This window comes from Panthera tigris, chromosome D2, assembly GCF_018350195.1.
Source record: "Panthera tigris isolate Pti1 chromosome D2, P.tigris_Pti1_mat1.1, whole genome shotgun sequence".
NCBI lineage: Eukaryota > Metazoa > Chordata > Mammalia > Carnivora > Felidae > Panthera > Panthera tigris.
In genome coordinates this window covers 83,812,530-83,840,121 of record NC_056670.1, presented here as the reverse complement: position 1 = coordinate 83,840,121, position 27,592 = coordinate 83,812,530, and the positions used below count along the sequence as shown (strand labels likewise).

General features: G+C 49.1%; 1 protein-coding gene and 1 long non-coding RNA gene across 16 annotated transcripts in view; one reads left to right on the top strand and one right to left on the bottom strand.

The window, feature by feature from the left end:
• The window catches only part of MGMT (O-6-methylguanine-DNA methyltransferase), a 298,543-nt gene that overhangs the window by 25,528 nt on the left and 245,423 nt on the right, over positions 1 to 27,592 (bottom strand). For all 7 annotated transcript variants that reach the window (XM_042959907.1, XM_042959906.1, XM_042959904.1 and 4 more), the window contains one exon: positions 20,068 to 20,228. In XM_042959907.1, the coding sequence (XP_042815841.1) occupies positions 20,068 to 20,228 (161 nt within the window). The remainder of the gene's footprint in view (positions 1 to 20,067; positions 20,229 to 27,592) is intronic.
• Positions 681 to 27,467, top strand: LOC122231720. Of its 9 annotated transcripts, none has more exons than XR_006208952.1 (8): positions 681 to 1,139; positions 11,636 to 11,857; positions 12,346 to 12,412; positions 13,028 to 13,199; positions 15,131 to 15,276; positions 24,802 to 24,995; positions 25,122 to 25,770; positions 26,220 to 27,467. It is a non-coding gene; the product is annotated as an uncharacterized LOC122231720 (long non-coding RNA). The 9 variants fall into 9 exon arrangements; XR_006208956.1 differs by lacking the exon at positions 26,220 to 27,467 and adding an exon at positions 3,880 to 4,000 and having other exon boundaries at positions 25,122 to 26,213; XR_006208957.1 differs by lacking the exon at positions 26,220 to 27,467 and having other exon boundaries at positions 681 to 1,089; positions 25,122 to 26,213.

Sequence of the window (27,592 nt, the reverse complement as noted above, 5' to 3'; positions counted from 1 at the left end):
GGCAGCTGAGGGCCATTGGTGCAGCGGTAGGGTACCCGGGAACAGCACGGCCTCAACGTAACACGGGTATTTCTTTTTTTCTTTTTTTAAAGTTTTTAACATGTTTATTTTTGAGAGACCGAGAGAGACAGAATGTGAGTGGGGGAGGGCAGAGAGAGAGACACACACACATACACACAGAATCCGAAGCAGGTTCCAGCCTCTGAGCTGTCAGCACAGAGCCTGATGCGGGGCTCGATCTCGTGAACCGCAAGATCATGACCTGAGCTGAAGCTGAACCCTGAACCGACTGAGCCACCTAGGCACCCCTAATGTGGGTTATTTCTAATTACACTTCAGAAAGAGCACATTGTTCTATGTAGAAGGTAATGTCCCAAATTCAGGCTCACATAACGCAAGGGAGAAAAGACCCAGTGTATGTTCAGATTTATTAGTTTCTTACTCATTTATTCAATATTCCATCAGCAGCTACTATGTGCATGCCAGGAGGAGGCAGGGCACAGGCGTGCCCCAAGTGCACGGCCAAGGGCTTCAGGTGGCAGTCACCACCTGCTCAGACCCCTCACTGGAAAACATGGCATTGGAGAGCTAAAAAAGCGAAACATGAACTAGCATGGAATGTAAGCTTCCAGGCAGACAGTAGGGCAGTGATGTCACAGTCACTCCCGATTCTACCAAGAGGTCAACACAGAAGCTATGGCCAACTTCAAAACCAGCTCACGCTCCCAAGTACGAGCCACTTGCACGACTGGCTCTATGTGGTCACGGCACAGCCAGCAAAGACTGCCGTGGTGAATTTACCCTTCCTGGCATGTGAGGAGAGGGCTCACGCTGTGAGGTGACATGTGCATGCATTCCTGTCACCTGTGCCACTTACTAGTCATTTAAGCTCATTATCTCTCTGAAGTTCGGTGCCCTCAACTCAAAAACGAGGGTCCCAGCATCGAGGACTGAAAGTGAAATCTGCACCGAGTGGTCAACAGAGTCCCCGTCACATGGAGAGGGCTCAGTAAGCGTGAGCTGCCGACAGAACCACAGCCACGAAGTGTGAGCCTGATCGGCCCCACCCGGACCTCGGAAACGGCACAGGTCTGTGAGGCAAAATCACTGCTCTGCAGAGATCGTATGTGTGCAAAGAGGTACGCTTGAATGTGAAATGTGGTAACGGTGGGGAGAGGAGGTCTCAGCTGAAAGTGCATGATTGCTAAGGAGACACAAAAAGCCACAGAGAGGACAGGATGACCACAAAATGGAAACCCTGGGGCCCTTGGCCCTGGCCAGTCTATACGGAGGATGGCCGTGTGGGCTCACTGAGCCACAAAACCTCCGCACTGGCTGCTTAAAAATAAAACATTACAAGAATGTGTAAACTATGCTCTGCCCCTTGAGCTTCTGTGGATGTGGAAACACTCCATGAGCATGCTACCCAACCACAGCGTCCGTGTTAGGTCAACGTGTGGTCCAGCCCACTGGTGTGCATTCAGCCCCGAAAACAGAACACACTCTGTAGTCCGGGGGCACTTTCTGAAAGGGTTGTCATCGTGCTGGTACAACAGGCCTGTCGTGTGGTTAAACACGACGACACATACTCAGGAAAAGCACAATGGTTTTCAGGTCTAGGAATGCTGTCTGACACTCAGATTAATGAACTTCTATGTTGCACATCAGCAACAGACCGGGGGAACATTAATTAAATGAAGTACTCTATAATTAAACCACTCAACTTTAGTCATTCAAACCATGGCTATGAACACCAAAGCTCTGGCCTGCCTAGGACACTGCCGCCTGCCCTCAGATGTGGCCAAGCCAAGGGGATAGCTCAAGGGGCCGGTCACGCCTTGGGCCCACACGGACACGGATTCTGTGCTCTCTTCCACTCACCGAGGGAAGGCGGCTGCACAGGACTGTCTTCACTGCAAAATGGCAAGGCAACTCACTGACAGAGCCCCTGCTTGGCTTGCTGGCTTAGCAGAATCTGGTGACACAGTTCAAAGACCTGAGGCTTCCCTTCCCTCACCATGCCTATGAGACCAGGATGGCCAGTCCGTCCTGTGGGGTGGTTTAGGGGGCCGGGGAGGGACACTGATGACCCACAGATGGCCACTCTCCTACCGAAGGACATCCTGGTTCCTTTCGGGTTTTTTTCAATTATAAATAAAGCTGCTATAAACACCCGTGTGCAGGATTTTGAATGGGCATGTTTTCAATTCATGCGGGCAAATACTAAGGAGCCTGATGGCTCGGTGGGAAGGCAAGATTATACTTAATTTTGTAAGAATCTGCCAAACTGTCTTCCCAAGTGCACCATGTTGTGTCCCCACCAGCAGCGAATGGGAGTTCCTGTTGCCCCACATCCTCACCAGCATTTGCTGTTGTCAGTGTTCTGGACGTTGGCCATTCTACTAGGTGTGTAGTAGCATCTCGTTACTTTAATTTGCATTTCCCTGACAACGTAGGATGTTAAACTTTTTTTTTTCTAATCTGATAACTCGCCATCTGTGTATCCTCATCGGTCAGGTGTCCGTTCATGTCTCTGGCTCACTTTTCAGTTGGCTTGTTCATTTTCTCCCCAAGTTTCAAAGGTTCTTTGCATATTTTAGGGAACAGTCCTTATCACACGTGTCTCTTGCAAATACTTTCTTCCAGTCTGCAGCTTGTCTTACTCCACAGATGCTGTGTTCCACAGAGCACCAGTTTTTAATTTTAAGAGAGTCCAACTTACCGATTATTTCCTGAATTGTGCCTCCGGTGTTTCACCTAAAAGGTCATCACCATCCCCAAGGTCATCTAGGTGTTCTCCTGTCTTCTAGGAGTCTTAATGGTTTGTGTTTTACATTTAGGCCTGTGGTCCATTCTGAGTTAGATTTTTGTGAAGGGTGGAAAGTCTGTCTATAGTCCTTTCTTTGCATACAGATCTTCTGTTACTCCAGCAGCATCTGTTGAAAAGATTATCTTTTTTTCCTACTGAATTGTCTTTGTGTCTTTGCTGAAAACCAGCCCAGTCTATTCCTGGGTTCTTTTGTGCCACTCATCTGTTTATTCCTTCACCCACACTCTATTGTCTTGATTACTGCAGCTTTTTAGTAAGTCTTAAGGTACCCTCGCCTCAGTCCTCCAATCTTGTTTTCCTTCAGTGTTGTGTTATTGGCCATTCTGGGCCTCCATATAAACTTCAGAATCAGTTTGCTGATATCCACCAGGCAAACTGCTGGGACTGTGATCGAGACTGCGTTAAATTTTTAGATCAAGTTGGAAAGAACTGACATCTTGACCATATAAAGTCTTCCTATTCATGAACATGGGATTCCTCTGCATCCATTTAGCTCTTCTTTGATCTCTTGCATCGCCTCCAGTTTTCCCGCTATAGACCTAGTACATACTTGGGTTACAGTTATACCTAAGTATTTCATTTTTGGGGTGCTAATGTAAGTAGTAATATGTCTTTAATTTCACAATGAGCACTTTTTCATGTATTTACGGATCAATTCAGACAATATTCCTTTGTGAAGAGGCTGCTCTTTTTCCCACTTACTGGACTGTCTTTTTATTATGGAGTCAGGAGTCTTCATATGTCCTGTGTACAAATCCTTTGTTAGGTATACACGTTGCGAATACTTTCTCTTACTCTGTCTCTTTCCTATTCATTGTTTTAATGATGTCTTCTACTTTGAATAGAGTGTATTTTATTTCTGTGTTCGTAGCCTTATTTTTCTGTGTTATAGGGAATATTTGTCTGTTCAAATTATGAAGGTATTCTCCATGGTTTCTTCTAAAAGCATTAGAGTCCACGCTTTACGTTTAGGTACAGATACATATCAAATTAATTTTTATATATGGTGTGAGCAAAGGGTCAAGGTGAACTTTTTTCTTCTTTTGCAGATGATACCAAGTTGTTCAGGCACTATTTGTTGAAAAGGTTTTCTCTTCTGCTCTAAGTTTTGATCTTTATGCAAGTACCACAGTATCTTGATTACAGAAGATTAGTGAGTCTTGAAATCAGGTAATTCTAGTTCTAACATCTTCATTTAGTTTCAAGCTTGCTTTAGATGTTCTAGGCCTTTTGCATTTCCATATAGCTTTAGAATCAGCTGGGAATTTCAAGGCCTGAGTGAACTTAACACAAAGGATAGTTCATGAAGAACTAAAGTCTTGGCAGTACTGGCTTTTCCTATGATGAAAGGATGTGTATTTAGGCCCTCTTTAATTTCTCTCAGCATGTTTTATATTGCTCAATGGCCAGGTCTTATGTATCTTTTATTAAAGTTAATCCTAAATAGTTTATACTTTAATTTTTAATTTCTTTGCCTAAAAATCAAATAACTTTATATATTAAAATTTATCTTCAGCCTTGTTAAATTTACTTGTTTTAATAGTTTTCAAAATTCTATATAAGATACTCTATGTAAACAACTATATAACCTGAAAATGAAGACAAGTGTACTTATTCCTTTCTGATACATGTGACTTCATTTTACTTAACTTTTTGCACAAAACTCTGTCTTTACCCTTTTATAAATCTGTGTATCGTAGAAAATATATATAGTGTGTGTGTGTGTGTGTGGGGGGGGGGGTGTCTGGCTTTTTATCGAATCTTAGTAAGGAGGAATCTATGCCTTTTTATTGAATCTTAAGACCATTTACATTTAACGTAATTACCAATGCAGTTGGGTTTAAATAAGATGGATGTGCTATTTGTCCTGTTTTCTGCTCCCCTTTCTCTCTTTTTACTTTCAGATTAAGTATTTTTAAAATCAGTATTCTACTTTACCTTTTCAATTAGCGTATGCACGATCTATTGGCTTATGTCGGTTTTATTTCTTAAGTGTCATCTTAGAATTTACAAATTCATCTTTGGTTTATCAAAGTCTGCCCTCAAATAACATTACACTTGCTCACAATAACATAAAGAACCTTACAGCAGTATATTATCATTTCCCCAGTCCTACCTTTTATACTATTGTTACTCTACTTCTACATATATTATAACCCCCAAAATTCATTATTAGTTTTGTTGTGAAGTAATATCTTTTAAAGAAAATAAGAAAACTGAAAAATGACTTTCATACTTTTCCGCATATTTCCAGCCACCCAGAACACTAAAATACCTGTACTAGAATATCTGTAGCATCATCACTTATAAAGGCAAAAAAAAAAAAAAAAAAAAAAAGGTGAGAACCCTCATTTCTATAACACAGCGTAGGAAACAAATTATGGCAAATTCACAACATGGGATACTTAACAGTAGTTATTAGTAAAAATCTCCATGGGATTCAAAAACAGAGGAATCTCACAACAATGTTGATTGAACAGGGCAAGTCACAGGAAGGTATCGGTATTACCCCCTTCGTATGTAACAGCAAACACGGGGCCGCGAGGAGGGAAGGCAGACATGGCCAGGGAGGGCACACAGGTACTTGGCAGTGCTGCTGGTGCTCCATTCCTTACCCGGCGGGGGGGGGGGGGGCATCGTGAACCTTCCCTTTATTATCAATACCTCACAAACCCCGTAGGAAGTTTCTTTCATCTGAAGCAAGTATTTCACTAAAATCATGAAAATATCAACTTGCCTTCAATGTGCTCAACAATTAAGGAGGCTCTTGAAACTGCTCCTGTCATCTGATAAGAAGTGATTCAAAAAGGTTATTTGGTTTTCTTGTTCTTCCTGGTGTTTAGATTTTACACAGGAGCGGGAAGAGGAAGAAATATGCAAGCATCTGAGTGCCACACACACTGCCTCTTCCTCCTCTGCTCACACTTTCCAAAGGAGCCCTTAGCACCCCGACCTCCAAGCCCCGCCCTCTTCATCCCAGTGGCCTGGTTTACGCTCCTTCAAAGCACTCACGTCACTCCCCCAAGAGTCTAGGGGATGCACATCATATACATATGTATCTATTTCCCACTGGCACAGAAGCTCCTTAACGCCCAGAATTTTGTTGTTCTGTGCTAAATTTCCAGAGCCTACAAGAGGGCTTTGCATGTAGCTCAATGGGTACTTGTCCAACAAATGATGAGCTGAACTTGGGTCTTCATGGTCAGGCCTAGGGCTCTGTCTACGAGTGGCATCTGTCCCCACCCACTCATGGGAGGCCTGGAGTCCCCGGCCCTCACCACTCAGGATCATCTCCCTTTCCTCCCAATTGATCTTTACTTTGAAGACGATGACATTTTTTTTTTTTTTTAAGTCTGGGAAAAGAATTCAATACATGTATTGTACTGAATTTCTAGGATCTCTGCCCCCAATGTATAAAATGGAATAACTAACCAAGGGTCATTTAACAACTGTGTCCAAGGCACTTGGGAAGGGGGAATCTGGACACCCCTCCATACTTCCATCCACCTGCTCTTTGGAAAAAGGGGCCAGAGCACACTTGGTCCAGGGAGGGGAGGGCCACACAGCTGTTGCTGCCCCAGCACACCTCCCAGGGGTTTTCTACAAATCCTCTCAGGGTTTTCTGGAGTCTCCTCAAGTGTCCAAAGGTCACCCGGGAAGGCTAGGTCATTTTTATGGCGGTTCCATAGGCCAGGGCTCTCCAGACTACACTGTGGGGAGCATCAGCCATCCCCAGGTGCTAACAGGGAGAGGAGCTGTGGAGAAGGTTCTGTATTTGGGGAGGTTCAGGAAATTCATAAACTACAGAACCTTCTGACCATCGAGGTATACACACCGTACTGAAGGGTGTGTCTCAGGAGTCTGGCTCAGCTTTGCTTACACGTTCCCAAGCTTCTGCTGGTGGTCACGCAATCTTTCCTGGTGAGACGTCTTAACATCCGGTAGAACTGAGGTTTTACCAAGTGACCTAGATCTGCTTCCTCTGGAGTTAAATGTACGTCTGCTCCTTTCTTCCCCAAGCCCATTTGTGCTCAGCTGTCCTCAGAGCCCTGGGAATCCTCTGCTCACGGCTGCGGCAAATCCGGGGACAAGGGAATGGCTGAGTGCGGGGTGATATTTTGCTGGTTTCCCGTTGCCGAGTGTGGGTAGGACACAGTGGGCAACGACACCCTCGGCCGAGCGCTGCAGGGGTCTGGCAGGAGGAGCAGAAACGACCTTGTCTGTCAGAAAGATAGGCAAGCTGTAAAAAAGTTCTCAGAGAATCATCCTGCGTGCTCTAAGAGACAACAAACACGGCTCAACTCTCTGATATAATAAACTCAGGGCTTGAAGTCTTGCTTCTAGGATCCAAGGTTAAATCTGCCGAATTTAGAAACTCAAGGGTTTTGCAAAAGCGCTAGAGGCTGCCTGCAGCAGGCTAGAAGTGGTGCGCGTGCAGTGCCCGGGGCCTAGCACAGCTGCACCCCAAGGTCACGAGCAAGGCCTCAGAGAAGCGCTCTGCCCCTGGGCTGCAGGTGGCTTGAGGGCAGAGTCTGCAGCAACCCCCTGGGGGCAGCCAGCAACCTCAGGATTCGGGACATGTTTAGACCTCTGCTTGTGGTCCTGATCTCAGCAAAGGGTCCCCTCTGATTTTCCGTGTAAGGTTCCACCTTTCTGAATCACCTCCACCCTGCACCCCAGTTCTACCAACAAGCACGGCTATATGGTGTATGGAGAGAAAAGGCAGGCCCGGTACGGTCTTCGCCAGAAGTTAGCCTGCGCGCAGGAAGAGCAACGTCCTCAGTAAACCCCTCACGGGGGCTTCTGCAAAACGAGGACACCAGACAGCGAGGAGACAAAAGGCCCTAGAGGCAGGACCGGCAGGGGCTCAGGCTTCGAGGGAGGCGAGAGCCGCGAAATCCAGGCCTGCATGGCCTAGACGCAGAGCAAGTGTGACACCTCCCACTTGCAGGCAGCGCCTGGGCAAGAGGCCCCGTGCTCTCCTTTGGAGGCCTGACTCGCTACCAAGGAACAGAACCTCCAAAATCACTTACAGGAGGCTTTTAATGGCTTCTCCTCGTAAGATTAAAGTAACAAGAAACAAATGATACCAGGGATTTGTTAAGAAACACGAGGCACATCTTTCTGCACGTGTCGTGTCGTTGAGACTTGGCTGGCCCACTGCCCCACATCCCCTCACTTTCTATTCTGCAAAGCCAAGAGCCACGCTTATGAGGGTGGGCCCAAACCACGGCAGCTGAATCAAAGGTCGGAAACGGACAGTGAAGTGCGTTCAGTGCTGGAAACGGCGACAGCTAACACCTCACAAACATCTCCCACGGCGGTCAGAGCCAGGTGGCCCGGCCTCCCGCAGCACCAGTCTGACGGCAGATAGCCTCAAACTTAAACCCGAAGTGCACGCATCCGTGTTTCCCCAGAGGAGGACGTCCCACATCTAAGAAAGCCAAACGTGATCTTCAGGGTGGGTGTGAATGAACGAGCAAAGCACCAGGCATCTCCAGAGAAGCTTCAGGAAGGGCAACCTGGCGGGGCCGGTCTCCATCAGAGCCGAGACAGGTGGGAGGACCCCTCCCCCTCCCCGGCTCTGCAGGGAGTTCTCCCCAGACACGCTGACCCTCTACTGTGGCTCAGTGTGGCCAGCCCGCGGGGACGCAAGCTGTGTGTCCCGTAGCCACTAGGCAGGGTGTCCTTGCCAAGTTCTGTTGAATGTCTAGAGCACTTCAGAAGACTTGGTTCACAACGCCGGGCAGAGTCTGCTCACCACGAGGGTCGCTAGGGTTCTGGAGAGCACGTTCTATCCGCTGCGAAGGCAGCAGGGGCTCCCTGTGCTGGGTCTCTGGAGGTCTCATTTCCCCCTCAGGACCCCTTTACACGTCGCTGCTGTCACCCCGCCTTACACACGGGCCATCAGAGGCTCAGAAAGCATGTTACTGGTGGGACCGTGTCCTCCAAAATTCAATGCTGAGGTCCCAACAGCCAGTAGCACCTGACAACGCAACTATCTGGAGAAAGGGCCTTTAAAGAGGCGATTACGAGGAAGCCGTTGGGGGACCCTGAGCCGTCTGACTGGTGTCCCTGTAACGAAGGAAGGAGAAAGTGCAACGCGACCCCAGGGGCCTTTGTCCCTAAAGGGACCCACGCAGGGGCGGCAGGCGGGCAGCTCGGGAAAAGCCTGGACCCTGGACTTGCAGCTCCAGAGCCGTGAGAGAACAGAGAGAACACACTTCCGCTGCCCAAGCCACCCAGCCTGCGGCACGCGCCCCCACAGTCCCGGATAAGGGGCGCCGGCAGTCCCCGCGCTGGCTCTGCAGGCCTGGTGGAAATGGGGGTGGGAGCCCCCAGGCTCCTCGCAGGCCGAGCACGGGGCCTGAGGTCACACATGCGGGCAGGGCTGCACGGACGAGCGCCTAGAGGCTCAAGGGAGCATCCCTCACCAGCTCACAGACCTGGGCTGGGTCAAGGTCAGCAGGGATGCTGGAAACATCCCTCAGGTTGGCCCGGCCCGCTCGGCCTGAAGATCCACCCTTGAGAACAGAGGGCTGAGGGGGCACAGGCCTCACTCAGCTCCTCTGGGAGGTGGCCCCGGTTCTTCCAGTTCTGCGGTCACATGGGGCTGCTGGCTTCTGAAGGGCCCCCGGGGAGCCTCAGCCCTCCCACGTCCTAGGTCAGAGCAGCAAGTCCCCGCCCCTCACCCGGGCCTGCTGGCAGGTGGGGGGCAAGCGTGGATTTCCACCCATGGCTCTGGTCACATAAGCGGCGTGTACTTTGTAGGGGACCAGAAGTCTTAGCCTGAAAATTAAGACATTACCTCAGAGGCCAAAGCGGAGGCAAGCAGCCTGCTCTTGGGGTCGAGCTGTGGTCAGCCTCGGTCAGCTGGCTAATGCCGTGAGCCCTGTGCGCCTCTCTCACTGCCCGTGAACTTCCCCAGAACCCTCCAGACTGGCAAGGCGAGCCTGCGTTCCCCGTGCACGCTGCTTGGCCCTCCCTCACTCCAGCCCTACAGACGGGCGAGGGGTAGGAGCGGTGAGCACCGTCAACCTTCACACCGAGGAGAACGGCTTTTATTAATACAAATTGGGCCATTAATACTATTTAAATGCATTAGCTTTAACACAAATAAACAAGATCTGCCGGTGAAACTTTAAAAACGAATCCCGTATTCTGGAAAAGGAAACCCAGCCGGTGAAGAAGCAGGGGCCCCCAGCCAGGTATTAACACGGAGAGACCACGGGAGCCTCGCGTGGGTCCAAGGTGCAGGCTGTGAGGAACATCAAAAGGTGTTAATGGTTTCAATATTTATCTGCTGCAGGGAAGCACTCTAAAAAGAAGACAGAAAAAAAAATTCTGCTAATGGCTGTGTCTTTGCCATTAAAATGAAAAGCTTAATGCATCTTATAATCAGAGGACAATTTGCAAATCATTAAGAGAAATGTAAAATTCCATTAAAATACAAATCAAGAGACTCTCCCTGGACTAATAATCTTTTTGATATTATTTTGCATTTCACTATTTCTGTTCCAATACCCAGGCCCCACAAATGATCAGTTCCTGAACATGCTATTTACCACAGCCTACTTCTTTAACGAGACCAAGAGAAGGATAATCTGCTATTCAGAGCAGGTACTAATGAAGAATTCCATATATTCTGAAATTTAATTAAAACCCCAAAGATTTCAAATTAGATGCAATTTGAAATGCCTGGGGCAGAAATACATGCACTTGCGTGGCGAGGGTACCACGCTGAAAGTTGATACCGTAATTGGTCTTGATGTATTTTTGTGTTGCTGGGCTGAAGCACAGAACTCATAACCATATAAAAATTCTCTGTAGATTACCTGCTCATTGAAAATGCCATCACTCAGGTAGTTCTCCACTAAATTACCATGCCACTAAAATGCACAAAGTGATTCGCAGAGTAGAGTGGCACAGCTGGCCGACGCTGCCAATGAGTTATGCATGCGTCAACGCGGCCTTTTTTCTTAGTAAAATATGCTCAGTTGAATATTAAAACATAATTGGCATTCAACCTAAGCAGCTTAAACCATTCCGTTATCTTCCTTTAAACCGATTTGGCTCCTCCACAGTTATTTTCAAGGATGCGATTCACAAACTAATGATGCCATCATACTCAGCTAGATTTCGCTGTTTTACATTGGTCATAAATAGGCACAGTTTCTAAGGCCTGCCAGGGATGGCCTTTAATATTAGCTGCTCTTGAACATCAAAGGCCCAATTCTTGAGGAAAAAGAAGGGGGGGGGGGGAAACGTGCCATTTATGTTGGTTCTTGCATATCTTTTTCTAAACAGAGGAAGAGCTGCGAATTTTCTCTGAAAAGTAGGTCTTGGCCAAGCAATGAGCTCGAGGTCGCATGAGCTCAGCTTCTGGGTTTTCCTCAAACTGTCTAAGGAAAGGCTGAAAAGAAGACCATGTTGCCGGACCACCGTGGCCCAGCCGAGGAAGGAGCATGCATTTTTAGAAAAAGCAGACAATGCGTGTACACACGCACATCTAGGGATGGGTCCTTTACACAGCGTGTTCTGTGCAACAATTAAGAGCGGTACTCAAAAAAATGCAAAAGTAGTTGCCATAGCAACGAAGACACTGTAGCTTTTGAAGCTGGGGGGTGGGGGGTGGGGGGTGGGAGCGGGCAGGACTCACCAGGGATGCTACTTTCTGAAACACTGTCGCTGTTTACCTTAACATTTAGAGAGCAGGAGAAATCTGATCTGATTTTCAAAACTTCTCACTCGTCACTGAGATGTATTTTAGGCTAAAGACTTTCCTTCCCCTACTTCATTCTCCAGTTCTCTTCTTCAGACGCACTGTGTTTTGTGCCGTTAAGATACAACACGATGCCCCAGCGTGCCGAGCCTCAGGAGGTCTGCTCCGTCCTGGTGACTCCAGCACCGCACGAATCACACGGCTACGCAAACGGCCTTGGAAAGAGATCAGATCTTCTCATTCTGACACGTACACACAACCTGTAAATCTTGTATTCTGAGTCGGCCCGAACATAAGGGTTGCAGGTAAAAATCATAGGTGATGAGGCATTTAAATAATAGTTTTTACACTCCTGGCTCCTACAAATAGCGTTACAGTGTTACTGCCATTAATGTACTAACATTTATATATTTAATGTATTGATAATTTACAGTCCCATTCTCTATACATTTTTTATTAAAATATAATTTTCTCCATACACCCAGGTGGTAGAGAGAATCCTATTTATTACTTCTCGGATGGTATAAAAATGCATTTAAAAATGCATTAACGCTGCCTGTAAAATGTGAATATACAATATTTTATGACGACAAAAATATTTAAACATTCTCTTTGGAAGCAACACATGTTAATCTAATGCCTACAGTGGGAATAAAAATTCTGAAAGCACATTTAAGTGAAAAGTCTGTTTTTCACTTTAAAATATAGACCTGATAGAAAATTCCTACTTTTCAAAGCCCATTTAAAATGAAAAGTTGAGGAAACAGACACTGTAATTTTCTTTTCTCGGTAGGTAGAAATCTGATACTCTGCGGCTCCGAGGTAAAGAATACCCATATGTACCCAACACGAGGAACACGGTCGGTGATCTTCTTAAATGCGTGAACATAATGAGGGTGAAACTTCCGCCAGTTTGCTGTTTAATTATTGTGCTAGATGTAACAGTTATATTTTAATGTATTTTCCCATAAAAGCTACACTTGTAACAATTTCAAGTATTATTTATTTGCAAAAGAGATCCCGTTAAATCCTACACAAAGTCTGAAAGTAGCTGACTTTCAAACCACCTTTTGGTTACCTTTTAAGCTTGGTTAAATTATACTGTGACCCCGGTGGCCTTCACTAAAGGCATTCTCAAGTTCATTTTTTTTTTTTTTTTTTTTGCCTGATTTACGGAAACCTCAGGGAACACAGGCTCTGACCACCTCCCCGTATTTAGGATGGAACTTTCACTGAACTAGGCTTCCCATGAGCCCATGGTAATTACGATTTATCAGAGGGCTCGCGGCATAGGAACACCACATGTGCTCTCGGGTCTGGCACGCTGTGATTCTGGTCAGCCACTGCCAGCATCTCGGGAGCTGGTGTCCACGCACAGACTCAATTCTCCTCTGTGGGAGGGGGCACATACTACAACTCCTAGGGTAGGTCTAAGGGGACACTCTGGGTGATGTGACCGTTAACCACCTCCGCAGCAACCGCAGGACTGGATCTACATTAGACGTGCGGAGGACGAAGCTGGCATCCAGAACCTGAAGCCACCTCTTCCCTTTGTTGTCTTGCTTCTGTTGTTCGGGGGTCTCCCCCAGAATCTAGAACTTCACGCACCTGGACGCTTCAAAGAAGAACCACGCTTTTGGGCCACAGGTATGGGCACACCTCCTAAAGGCTCTGGTCAGCTCTGTCAGCACTCTACCAGGGGGTGTCCTGGCAAAGTGACGCACCTGGGAACACTCTTGAGGGGCTCACTGTCATGTGGCTTTGTAACCTGATGGCACAGATGCTGATGCGCAGCCAGCCTTGCCACACGTTCCAAATTACAAAAAACGAACAGCACACTGGCTCTCGCTCCTCCTCACGTGGCCGCGGGCAGAGTTTGAGATCAGGCAGACGCATGGATACGTAACCTAGAACTTCTAGAAGTTGTTAAGTACAACAGCGAGAACAGCTCTTAAATATGCAATTCTAGGTCTCAGACAAAAATCGCTATTCAATTAGAAATGTCAACCTGAGCACAGAGTGAAGCTCTAAGAGTCTGATCCATTTCAACAAATTCATTCAGAGCGAGCAGTGATTCTCAAAATCGGGGAAATGTATGTATATGATGCACACACTTATACGTGTGATGTGTACATACATACACACACACGCAAATGTGTGTGCGTGTATCTGTATTTGCCCATATCTAAGATTTTTGACGTGTCTTTGGAGGGTGAGAAGTACAGAGATTGTAGGCATAACACGAACAAACAGTCTAGAGCATCCTGGTACACACGCTCCCAGATGAAGGGCAGGAGGTAAGAGAGGAACTTACAAAGCTGTTTGTTTGAATGAATCGTTGCTGACACTAAAAACTCCTCATCCAAGATGTGGTCACATAGTACAAAGAATAAACGAACACCAAGGACAATTACCAGGCAGGAAACTGCATAATACAACAGGAAATGATGAACTAAGACATAATCTGAACCTCAGGCTCTCTGGCCCGTGAAATTCACCAAGATGCCAAAGTGCAGTCGATCCGTCAAGCTGAAGAGCGAAGGGTGAAGTATGCTGACTGCTTCCGAGCTGGCCTGGCTGGACCCCCGCAGACAGAGCCAGAAGCAAGCAGGACCACGGCCACGGCCCACAGAGCCAGCACCCCTCGGGCGCCCCCAGGGAGCACCTACCCTGCCAAGTGCCGCTCCTTTCTGCTCAGGCTGGGAGCCCCTGACCCAGAGAAACCCCCAGTGTGGATGCAGAATTCCGGTCATGTAACACCGCTTCCGCTGTGGAGCTACAGACGATGTGGATATTCACATATGCAGACAGGGGGCAGGAGACGCGATGAGCCCGTGCAGGGCACTCCTTCCTGTCCCCAGGAAACAGTCCCAGGAAAGCAAGGTGTCACAGCCAGACAGAAGGGGCAGTGGAGAAACCATGCGCTTTGAGAAAAATGGTGGCTTCTGGTGCTGTGGGGAGGGGTTCATGGGGACCGATTATCAGGCCCTGAAAGGGTAAATGTCCCCAAAGAGGAAGGCGGCTCGTTCACAACCTTGGTCACTTGCAGGGCTCGCTCTACCTCTCATACGCCATTTACGTGCAGGGTTCACGCCTACTTTTGTTCATAAACACCCCCACCCTTACCCTCTTCCTTGTGGCTCCAAACCACACACATGGAGGGGCTGCTCCTGATTCGAGACCTTGACCCGGGTGCCCGCCACCCCCTCCTCCCAGGCTACTGATCCGCACCTTTCCCAGTGCTGGCCTCAGAAGGCCTTGGGCCAGATTTCCACATCTGCTGCTCCCGAAAAGCAGCTCAGCAGCTCTAGGGTTGGAAGAAGTACATTTTCACCAGCTGTTTCTCTCCCACTTAATTTAAGTGCCGTGTTGTTAGCTTGTTCTAATCGATAAGTGGGCACTGGAAGGTTTACAAACCTTCTAGCCCTACTAGGTAATATCGTAGCAAGGCCGGCAATTTTTAGAAGGCCGCATTTATAATACGGGAGAACAGTGACTGCTACCAACCAGAAACCGTAAATGCCATCACCTATTTTAGTTATTATCTTCTCTTTAATTTGCTATTTTTTTTTTTTAAGTCCAGGGAAAAATACCAGTCCAAACTTCCTGAAAGCACAAAGCTGCCTCCTACTGTGTACGTGTAGGAGAGGCTGAGACAAAACCCTCCCCTGCCGCACCCTCTGCAGACGGACCCGGGCTGTGTTCAGGACTCACAAGAGCAAAGGTGAAGGGCAGTAAAACAGGCCCCGGGACACGGACGGGAAGGGGGCTCAGCGCCTTCTTTCCTGGGGAGACAGCCTGGCTGGGGTGGCCGGGTGTGCTGTGCATTTCGTGGACGTGAGTGACGGCAGGAGGGCAGAGGAGCCCTTGTGCCCCATGAAGGCTGCGGGGGTGGGTGGGGGGAGCGCTGGCATGATTAGCCCTTGCTTGGCTCTCAGAGATGGATTTTTAATATTAAAGGACTGTCTCTGGTAAGGACTCGAGGTAATGATGCCATTCATTTCCTCATTGTCCAACTGCCTTCCAGGACCCACACACGGCCTCCACTGGAAGGCACACCGCACAGTGGGACTGTCTTCCAGGATATAGTGGGGAAATTAATTAATTCACCCTGGAAGGGCCTTTCCCGTAAGTCTCTGGCAGGGCTTTCAGAGGAGGCCCCTTGGAAAGAGGGTGTTCGACAGAGATACACAAACACAACAATCCTTTTCGAGGCTTTGTAAGAGAAGTTACAAAAAAACTCCTCGCCGGCAGGTTTAAAAAATGCAGATTTTACTACTGTCATGCAACTGGATTTCATAGCTACGAGCTAATAGCTGTGACGAAGGAATTATTAAAGTGTTAAATATTTCATTTAAAAGGGAACATTGCAGTCACTTTGAAAAGAAAACTCAGAACTCATCTGTTGAAAACCATCATCTGTGAGACGACATCGGAAGCAGCAGCTGGGGTCCACCACCATCCGCGCACCGCGGGGCTTGTACCGGACTCACACCACGGGGCTCTCACTGCAGAGTTCACGCCCCACACAGCGCCATGCACGCGGCAGGGCTCACGCCATAGGGCTCACACCGCCACCCGCACCGCCAGGCTCAGACGGCAGGGCTCACGCTGCGGGGCTCACCCTGCCTCGGACAGTGCGGGGCCCGGGCCACCACACATACCACCGGGCTCGCAGCGTGGGGCTGCCTCATGTGGGGCCACGGTGCGCAGCTGGGCCATCCACGGAGGAAGCCCCCACCCCAGCCTGGCAGAAGCTGCCCAGCCCCCTGCAGACTGTGCAACCGCCCCTGCTCAGAGCACCCCTACAGACAGGAGCGCTTAGAAGGGGAAAAAAGCGTGCACGCGCATTCTGAACCTGAAAGGTGGTCGTAGTTGCCCAAAAGGCTGCTCTCCCTGAACTGTGTGAATCGTGCTTCCGGCAAAGTGCAGCTTTTACTTTCCCAACTGCTTTGCCACTGACAGATAAGGATGTAAAGATGCATGTTATACAAAGAAGTCACCTTTTTTTAGTAAATAAATACAAAGTTGGAGAACGTTAACAGGAAAGAACTTTAACATTTCATTATAAAAGAAACATTAAGATTTATTTCGAGAGTAATGGTTTCGTTAAATAACCATTTCTTGGAGAAAAATGAATTCAAAACCAAGCTGACCTTTGCAAGAACTTGATAAGGGAGCACCTGACCTCCTGAAAATGCTCCCCAAGACTGCTGGTCCTCAGAGTGGCTACCGCGAATGATCATGCTGACACTGTATTATTTTCTTTGTAATTAAAAAAATTTTTTTTAATGTTTATTTATTTTTGAGACAGAGAGAGACAGAGCATGAACAGGGCAGGGTCAGAGAGAGAGGGAGACATAGAATCTGAAATGGGCTCCAGGCTCTGAGCTGTCAGCACAGAGCCCGACGCAGGGCTCGAACTCATGAACCATGAGATCATGACCTGAGCCGAAGTTGGACGCTCAACCGACCAAGCCACCCAGGCGCCCCGAAAGCTGATACTTTAATAAAGCAGATTAGCAAAGGGCAAAACGCCTCAAAACTCCAAAAACAACCCATTTTTTTAAAGAAAATGCTCTCTACTAAAAACACAATATCCCAAGAAAATGAATGCATCTTAGTCAATACTTGCTTTTCTTCTAACTCCCTCAACAGCACCCCAAACTTCACTCCAAGTAACTGCAGCCTTCCCTTCCCACAGAGAAACACCCTATCTGTGGCGGCTCCAGAAAAAGGCAGCCACAGAGACTTCCAGACTTCTGGTCAGGATAGACAGCTTCATGGTTCCTTGGCCAAAACACCCAGACAATTAACTTGTTACTACTAATCAATCTTGGAGGATTTCCAAGAGAAGTGGAACTATGTGAAATTTCCACTATTTGTTAAGTTTTAACCTACAAAACTGGCAATTTTATATGCTTAACCCTGTGTGTGTGTGTGTGTGTGTGTGTGTGTGTGACCCGCCTTACAAAATGAGCCAATGGTGAATGGTGTACTCATCTCACAGCGAGCCTGAAACGGTGAAGCAGTCTGGCCCGTGCAGGAGAGGGGCCCACGGGACGCAGCATAGGGGTCCCCGGTCCACAGGCCAGCACCCGAGGAAGAGCAGGTCAGGGGGCTGGAGCGCAAGGGTGGCCACAGTCAGGATTATGTTTTTAAAACACACTGAAATAGGCAGGCCTGGCCTAAATCTCAGAGGCAAGACCATGATGGAAAAATGATATGCCAAGCCATGTTAAATGTGTTCAAAAATTAAGACGCACAGAAAATAGAATTTGTTAAAAAAAAAAAAAAAAGCATTTATTCCATATTGAAATGTACCCATGCCTCCCAGTTTGCAAAGGTTTCTTTCTTTATGTTAAAGCACAGCTTCCAGAGCCTCTGAGCCTGCCAGAGGATTTTCCTTGCACGGGACCCGCCCGCTCGCCATGATTTCAGCGTTGCCACAAGATCCAAAGTAGAAACAGAGCAAAGCCAACTACCACTGGCTAGAAAGGGGTGTTACCACATCTGGGGGTTAGTGCCAATTAACTCCGTGTTAGCAATTGTATTATAACCATCCACCACCTCCCCTCTTAAACCGTAAAATCCCCACACCTGGTCCCTGCCTGGGAGTGAGCGATTGAGCTAAATTAGAAAAACCTGGCTTGCACATGCCGAGGCGTGGGAAATCCCGGCCCGCAGCAACCACTAACTGTCGGGAGGCGGGGCTGGCCCAGGGGACCCTGTCTCCCCGAAAGCTGGCTAGGAGGATCTCGCCCCAGTTGGAAGTGCCCGCCAGCACTGTGGGGCTCGCCCGACGGAGAAGGCTTCTAGGTTGGCTTGGATGGCCTTCATCCTTACCCCAGCGGCTGCTTCCGGCGCGTCCTGGTCACTGACCGTGACCGGTTAGCCGGGCAGAGGCCGTGGGCGTTGGGGCCCAAGGCCAGGGAGGCAGGATAAGTGTGGCCAGTCCCAACCCTCTTCAAACACTGAGGACAGGACCTCAGGATTTAATAAGCTCACTCCCCAACGCCCCTTTGATTATATAGAGACTTCCTGTCTTGGCTTTATAATTTTTCCGTCCTAAAACTTTCAAAACCTTAAATTTCAGCTCACTATTCATTAGACTTAAGGGCAGGGAAGCCAGTCGGGCAACTCTTCCTTCCCCTAGCGACACAGCAGTACTCCCCGAGTGCTGATGTGGACACACGAGCTCAGAGCACCAGGATCCCCAAGCCCCTACTTCAGAACCCAACCACACCGGAGTTCCTCAGCCCGCGCAGCACACAGAGGTCACACGCGTGTCCTGCGGCATCCGTGCACCCAGTTGGCTCAAGCTACCGGGGAGCAGCTGAGGCTCCCCCGTGCCCTGAGGGCCCATCCAGGATGCAGACCAGGGAGGGTTTCTGGACGTGTGCACAGTGACAGGCAAAGGCTTGCTGTAGCTCCCACACCCATGCTGAAGACCGTTCCGGAGGACACAGGGGGTGAAGAGGCGGCCCTGTTCATTACGGCTGTACCATTTCAGTTCATTATGTGCAACAAAGCTCAAGGTGTTCTGTGCTCACTTGTCTGACCTTGTTAGTCAACTCAGGTGTTAGCTCAACTTCACAGGGGCTTCTCTATCCACTGCCCCTGGAAATTCTACTCCATTTTCAAGTTCCTTTTTGCTGAAAATCATGGCAGCTATTAGAATACCGTTAAGCTCGTTTCATCCATTTCGAAATTCAAGATTGCTTTAAATGCACCTTATCTAAAATCTCAGGATAATTTTGTCCCCTGAGCATATGTGTCTACACATCTATACAGAGATGTATATACATATACACGCGCTTTATTAAAACGGATATAAAAAAATCACTACGTAAAATAAGCCCCTGGCACATGTCTAGAATAATTTTAGTTGCTGTAATTAAGGTCCCAACAACAACTTAAAAGGAAATGTCTGGGAAAATGTTTTTGGTGACCATAGACCATGTGCCTTTGGCATACAACATTTAGGCAATACGTTCTCAATTCATCCTTTAAGGACACTATATCAAACTAGGTTAAGTTTGAGAAATTAAACTGAAAACTTATTCAAGAAGACACAATGCGGCTACCCACTCTGATGTAAATGTCACCAACCGAGTTTATGGAAGTGGCTAATTGTCCATGTACAAGCCTCATTTTCTGTGCTGTTGGCAAGCAGATAGTTTAAGTTAACAATAAGCTTATTGAAAAATTCACTGCTATTCAGATGTGTTCCCATTTAAACCCTTCAGCCAACAAGAGTTAAGAGTCGATCTGCATGCATCATTTTTATTGCCTTTGCCAAGAATTATGTGACCATGTGCCAAAACTAACACAAGCATTTGGAATGGGTGGAGATCGTGAACTCTTGTCCTTACAGCGTGGCCACATGCTGTCTCTGTTTAGATGATGTAAAAATACCAAGTCAGTATAGTCGATAAAATGAGCTGTGATGTAAGTGATAGTTAATAAGTCAAGCTCCCTGAACGAAACCCTAGGAGGCGGCGGAGTTACTGACCTCGCTGGAAAACGGGATGGTGAATCGCAGGCAAGGGGAGGTCTTTGAGGGCCGCCGGCTCATGGAAATAGGCATCCAGCCAGGCCACGCACTGCTTCAGGGGCGCCGTCATTTCCCCTGGACAGCCGAGCAGCTCAGGAAGAGGGGGGGCCTCCACGGCTCTGCAAAAGCGGTAACAGGAGCTTAATAAGCCTCTAGGCCCTGCGTCCACACATGTGAAAAGCAAACAAACGTCTACTCTACCCACATGGGTAAAAGCCCACTGCTGCACAGCAATGGGAAAGGGCGCCGGAGGAGGGCGTGGGACGTCCGCCAGCCACGTTCCCCCCTTCAGCTTTAAGACACACAGCGCATCCTAGAAAACAAGAGGGGATTCTGGGAAGGAACAGCTTAGTATACGGGCTCTTCTGCCTAGGGCTCTGAGCGTCTGTAGCCATGGTGAAGCAGGACAAGACAGAGCACGGATGACCGGCATAGAAGCCGCTCCGGCGGGTGTGTGCACTGCCCCTTCGTGAGACTAACAGGTGCACGTACGCATCTCCCGGTCACCAAGCAGATCACCACGTGTCATCAACAAGATTTTCCACAAATACTGTTGAAGTAATTAAACTTCATTTTGATCACCCCGCCCCTCCCACTGAATTTCAACAACAGCACGTTCATGATTTTCTATCACTTGGTGCTGCATTCTGGGGGATTTCCTCCAAGTCTGCTTTCAGTCTGCTGACGCTTATGCTTCAAAGTGTCTAATCTGTGTGGAGGTCGTTCCGTGAGGCTAACTCCCCTTACACTGCTCTTCTGGCTTACTTTTCTTCCTCCAAACCCCCCTCTTCATTCATTATGGTCACTTCTTCCTTTTATCTCAAGCTTAAACCAACGTTGTTTAGGCTCTCTTCAGTTTGCTCCTTGCCCTCGGGGTCTGATTCTTCTGTCTGTGGCACCTCCCAGAGCCGACTCCCCTTCAGCAGGTGCTGACTCTCTGGGATAGGCTCTGTTGGAACGAGGAAACATCCTCTCAGAGAGGCTTTACTTGGGTGCTTCTGAGCCCTAGAGTTCATGATGGGTCCAATTTTAGTTTCCTAGGACCCCAGACCCACAAAAGCGCCAGCCCCAAGTCTGATTTCTTCTGATGACCTCCTTCCTCACCTTCGAAGGCTCAGCACAGGTGGCAGGCTTCCTAGCAGCTTGCTGGGCCTGGACGGCAGAGGGCATCTAGAATTCTCAGATACTAAAGCTCTGGGGGTGGCGTACGTCCAAGCAGTACATTTCCTGACCCCTCGCGTCTCCCTCCCTGCGTGTTGGGGGGGTGCGTGTGTGTCAATCTCTGGGCTGCCTTTCTCACCTCGCACCCACCGCCCTTATGAGGGTCTGAACGGAGAGGCCGCCACCCACTCGGCCGCGGGGCCCAGCACAGGGACGACAGCGTGGCTGCGGCACCCGGGAGCGCGGGCCGGACCAGGCCTGTGTGAGGACAGCAGCACGCACAGGGCACCGCAGATCCAGAAGCCCGTGTAACCTCACCCTCCAAGCTGCAGGCAGCAGCCAAAGACCTTGAAGCGCGTCTTACAAACGCTCCTGCACTGCAGTCCGAGTCTCTCAGGCACGGCATTCTGCGGAAACGAGGGTCTCCACCGAGGTCCTGGGATCTTTCCAGAGATAAGCTTCCCTGGATGGGATGCGCAGAATGCCCTTTACACTGTTTTTCCACAAGAGAACAGACAGTGGATCAGGGAGGGCTTTCTAAGCACTCACACACGGGCAGTGCTGGGGAAGGAACCGGACAGCAAATAGAACTGAGCCTGCCCTGACGGCCAGTCAGAGAGGGCTGGCCACGGCCCGGCCATCCTGCCGACTCCCGACTGGACGCCACAGGCCCAGGCCTCCTCGCTAGCTCGCTGTGGGCCGGAACTCACATGGACGGACCTCTGGTCGGCCTGGACCCCAACTCCGCAGAGGGGTCCCATGGGACCTGCTCCTTCCCCAGGCACGGTGAGGCCAGAGGAGCGGGGCCAGGGCCTCTCGAGACATCCCTGGGGGGAGAGACCCATCTCCTCACTGCCCTGACTCCTTTCTCTGTTAGGACCTCCGGTCAGGGAAGGAGTGGACCTTCCTGCACTTGCGCTTGGCTTAAACGTTATTCCAGTCCCTCTGTTCTCCCACTGTTCCTTCCTTGCTGATAAGCTGATGATACTGGAAAGTAAAGATGGGCAAGAGTGTCTCGTGCTGTTCCATCCTGCTCCCGGGGTGGGGGGGGGGGGGACAGGAGACAGGTCCACCGAGGATGAGCCAGGCCTCCCTCCCGACACAGCTGGCACCGTCCAGGGGGCAGCTTTGTGGCTAAGGCCGCGAGCAGGAGGCCATCTGCAGGTGACACCTGGTCACACAGGGGGTGAGCAGGGCTGAGGTGCCCACGTCCCCACCCTCAGCCCGTGGGTGGCTTCGGTCCAGAGGAAGCAGGAGAGGGGCCGGGGCTGCATCAAGAGCCCACAGTGCCCCACACGCACCCAGCATCTCCATGGCCAGACTGGGGCCGGCCGAGGCCAGCCCCTCACGGGCCACAGATGCTCTCAGGGCTCGTGGGGTGTGCTCGGCCATCACACACGTGGCAAATGGGGTTCCCTGGGTCAGGGGGCCTACATCACATAAGGCGGGGGTCCTCTGCACCCACTAGCGACCTGCTTTGCTCCAAGAGTTACAACTCCATGCTCGGAGGCCCCGGAGCGAAACGGGGGTGTCTGGCCCTCAGGGGAAGGGGCCAGGCTGGTCGTCGCTCCCTCCACATTGCTGAGGGACTAGACTGGTAGCTGTGTTCCTACTAGCATTTCCCGCTCCTAAAAGGATATTTGAAGAATTTTTATAGTAGTAAAATTCATCTTAAATTGATTTTTTATGCTTGTGCTAAAGATCTCAACCTCTGATTTACTCTGTAGTTCTCCTTTTTAACTCTTTCTCTATTGGCATTAGGTAACTATTCATGGGTGAAATGTAATTAAACAGCTTTGATTCTGAAGCAAGGATTTATGATACTACATTTAAAATGAATGGCATTAAACACACACATAAAACCAGATTTTTAAAGCCATGACACAAATTTCCATTTCTACAATAAAACGAAATTTATTCTCTGCCCTGCCCTCCCCTCCAGCCTCGCTTCGCTTGCCCCTGCGCGAGCCGCGGTGTGACGGCAGCACTTATTAGGGAGGAGTCTCTCCAGGCTTCCCTATCGACCAGCCCTGAAGCCCCACTGATTACGGGCGAGCACCGGCGCATGGGAGCCCAGACCGAGGGCCGGGAAGCCAGCGCTGCAGCACAGACAGGGCCCTGACCTGCTGTCGGCTGGGAGAGGGCAGAAAGGGGCCACGTCACAGTCACTCTTTATTCACAGTCACGTATTATCAGTAAGAGTCACCCAGAGGCAAATGCAGGGACACTGGAGCCCTTCTCCTTCTCTCCTGTTTTTTTGTTGTTTGTTTGTTTGTTTTTTTAAACCTGGCATGAGAGGGCTGGCTAGCGGCTGACAAATGAATTTGGCTTTGTTGAGTCATACGCAGGACAGTGGACAGCACCGGGCACACCATGACACAGGCAAACATAAAACCACGTGTCGTTTGGCTTAAGGGTCTCTTCCAGAACGAGGCAACTGCTGGCGATCCCAGGACAACAGTGTGTGGCCTTCTGGGGAAGCTCCTGGAACCCCGGTCAGAGAGAAAGCCCCATGCGAAGTTCTCCCGGACTCCTGCCCCGTTTGAAGAGGCAGCCCCGACCCCTTCCCTTCTGGGGCTTGGAGGAAGGACGTTCTGGCGTTAAACTATTTCAGATCTCAGGTTTGTCCTTCAAGCCAAATCAGGACACGGAAAAAGTGTGAAGCGCTCCATGATGAACTTCTGAAGTGTCTTTAATAAAGCAGGCAGTGATGCCTTACCGCCATGCATTAAGGGAGGGCCCGTCGCTTCACAGCATTCCACACAGGAGCCTATGTGGTCTTCAAGGGAGGACTGCCCTTCCCGCCTGCCACGAAGCTCGCGTTTCCAGACACGGATTTCAATTAGAAAGCGAGGGGATAGAGGCAGCATCCCACCAGAGGCAGGGGGGACACAAGGGGAGTGGACCAAGTTTACGTGAAATGGCCCCAGTGGACGGGTTTCTTAGCGGTCCACCTGCCACACGGGAAGCCCGAGTTGGCGCTTCCCATCCGCTGTGGCCCCCTCAGCCGGGTCACACACCCTGGGCTGGGGGGGGGGGAGGGGGGGCAGCAGCTGCGGAGCCCAGAACCCACCGCCTGCAGTGGGTGAAGCGCGCCAGGCCGGCCTGGGTGCTAGACAGCCGCGCTCAAGGTCTGAGGCTGCATCAAGTGCTGGCACGACACGAGGAAACCTGACAGAGCCGTCCTGACAGCTCGGCTCCCGCTGTCTTCCCCGTCACCAGTTCGCTCAATACTTTAAAACTCAACCAGCCTGGCAGGAGATTTGGGTATTCAGGTCTGGGGGCGCCTCAAGACTCTGCCGGTAGTAAAGAATCACTAAATCTCCGTTTCTGAATGAATTCTACTTCCCGAAGACATTAAAATGTCATGTACTTGGCTTAAATCCCATTTGATGTAAGAAAACAGGCCAAAAGTTCTAAGCTACTCGCATCTGATTAGCGGCATTAGCTACACCCAGGGGGCGGACTGCTGGGCGTTCGGAAACCTCTCTTTTTGACCCCAGTACTTTTCCAACATCTCTGTCTTCACAGGATGAAACGGAGTCTTACAGTTTGGGAACATTAACTGGTGACGTTGGAGGCTCACCCAAGAAAAGAGCTCCGACCTTAGAGCCCTGAAGACACGTAGCCCTTGGAGTTCACGTGGAATTCGGCAGGAGTTGACCCAGGTCGTGTCCGTTGGCAAGGCTGAGAGATTAGTCTGTGTGGAGGCACACAGATGCCCGGTACGACTTGTTGTGGGAGGAGGAGTCCAGGGCCTTGGCCACGTATGGCATTTTAGACACCCTTACGATGAGAAGCATTTTCCAAGCCGAGCCAGATAAGCAAATCTCCCCTTGTCTGTCTTCCAGGACACAGTGCGGACTCCAGAGTAGAGCGCCAGACCCCATAGTCCCAGGAAGGCACGCGTCTTCAGCAAAACTTTAAATCTGCAACAGAGGGGACTTTAAACCATGCTGCTAAATATCACTGGAAAATGTACTATGAGGTCTAAGTTAACAGATCTCTAGCAGACTCTCCTGTGCTTGTGTCTGATGCATTTGCCCCGCATCCAATCATACCTTCCTGTTAAAGCTCTGATGCTTTGCTTCTAGTGGCAGGATTGAAGACGGGACATAAATTGTGCCACCTACCATCAAAACAGATTTTTGCAAAACCGAGGCTGAATAAAGATTTTAAACTCTGTACTCCAAGTGAATTTCACGTCTTGATTCCATTCAAGCGATTATCGAGGATCCATTAGGCACGATGGCTTATTGACAGGAATACGAACGCAGTGTTTGTAGCCCAAGCAGGCGGAGAAGGAAGAACGCGGAGGTAGAACACGGAGTTGGTGTCAGCAGCTTTCTTTCCACTCTGCCTTCTGGACAACCCCATGTTTCCCTGATGCCCCCAAGGAGCCCTTCCCTCCCTGATGCCCTCCAATGAATGGACAATGCAAGCGATGGCCCCGTGACGTGGCCTGGTGGCCAGCAGCTGTTGGGAAACACCACCAGGAGGGTGTGTACGGTGGGAGTCTGCGCGACTATTTCAACTTCTAAACTAGGAAGAAAAGAGGAAGGGGGGAATCAGAGTGCTGATGCTGGTACTCAGAAACACTGGTCTCAAACAGCAGGACGGAGTCAAAGACAAAGGACAGAGGCCCACCGATGGGCTCACCCAGCGGCGCGGCTCCTGGAGGGCACTGTGTGCGCCCGGCACCCGTCTGACGGTCTGGATGCCAGCTCCTGGATTTCTCCTGCTGCCCTAACAGCACTATGTAGTGAAGGGACAAAGAGAAGAGTGAATACAGACGTGCAGTATCAGCAACATACTGAAGTTTACATAACAAACGGGAGACACATTTACACATTTGTTCATTTTAACAGGGATAAGGGCTGCTACTGCTCATAACACATGGGCTTAAGGACTGACTCTCACGTACTAGGTTTTACTTTCTGTTTTCACAGATCATTCCCTATGAGACGAAGAGACATGCTACCATACAACAGGGGGAAACCGGGGCGAAGGGAGCCCGTTCCGAGCCCAGACGGAAGTGAAGAGGACGGCTTCGTGGGGAAGGGGGTATTTCCACCATCTCTGCAGGAGGGGCTGGCTGGCACACTGACAGGTGCTCTGCAAACCCTTGCTGAGCTTTTACTGTGTGGTTCGTAACAAAGACGGACATAAATCCTGCTCCTTGCCTTTATGCCTTCCACCCCACGATCGCACACCCCCCAAAACGAATTCTACATTTACGATCCTATCAGAGGCCACCAACGGTTCACGTCCCAAGGTCAACAATAGAAGGAGGAAGAGGCAGTAAAACTTAACGGGGCCCCAATTTACTCACTTTCTGGGTGGTCACAGGTATGTTGCTTAAACTGGATATCAGTTTTTAATGGGCATCCTAAGCCCTCAAAATCTGGGGTTCGAATTCATGTCAGAACCTAAACACGACCACAGAGGAATTCACGGTGGTATCTGAAAACACTCTCCCCAACCAGAAAGTTCTATGTAAGTTTTCAACTCCTCCTCGTACAGGGTACATGTCATAAGAACTACATACTTTTTTTCCCTTTTGTAAATGATTCTTAAATGCATAAGCAATAAAACATTTTTAAAACACAATTTAAAGAGTACACTTGGCAGACTAGAACGCCTTAAAAAAGCCTATTTACTTTCTCCCCTAAACGTTCAAATTGTTAAAAGGAAAACTGTATTTTATCAACACTTTAACATACCATTAAAATCTCTCCTATTTGACAGATGAAGATAAAAACACCCCAAAACTACGGATGAATTATCAGGTCCCTAATGATTCCAAAACAATTACAGGATGCAGAGCAATCTAGTTAAATTTTATTCAAAAGCTTACTACACTTGTGTTTTCTTTTATTTTTCTATCAAGAAACCCATGAGGCTTAAGCACAATTCATTATGTATGAGACCCCACTTGCGGTGCTTGACTGTTGATTAATAGCAAAGTTTGCTGTATGTACATTTGCAACATTAGATGCATACAATATGCTAACTTATTCTTTCACTGAAACTAATTATTTACAAAAATGACTACTTGAGACTACAATTTATTAAATGCATGCATCCAGTCTCAATTTGGCCCCAAAAGACAGCCTGGAATGAAGATCTTTTACTTGATGTGACAACTTCTGGAAACGCTGTTATTAATATTGTAAATGTGGCAAATAAAGAGTTCAAATAGCCTTATGTCTATGTTGCATTTGCTTTTTGCCACTGAAGCAGGGAACAAAGCACTTTCCAACATTTCACACACCAGAGGTAGACTCCTCTTTCCCAGCTTAATTTAGCTTCCTATAAATAA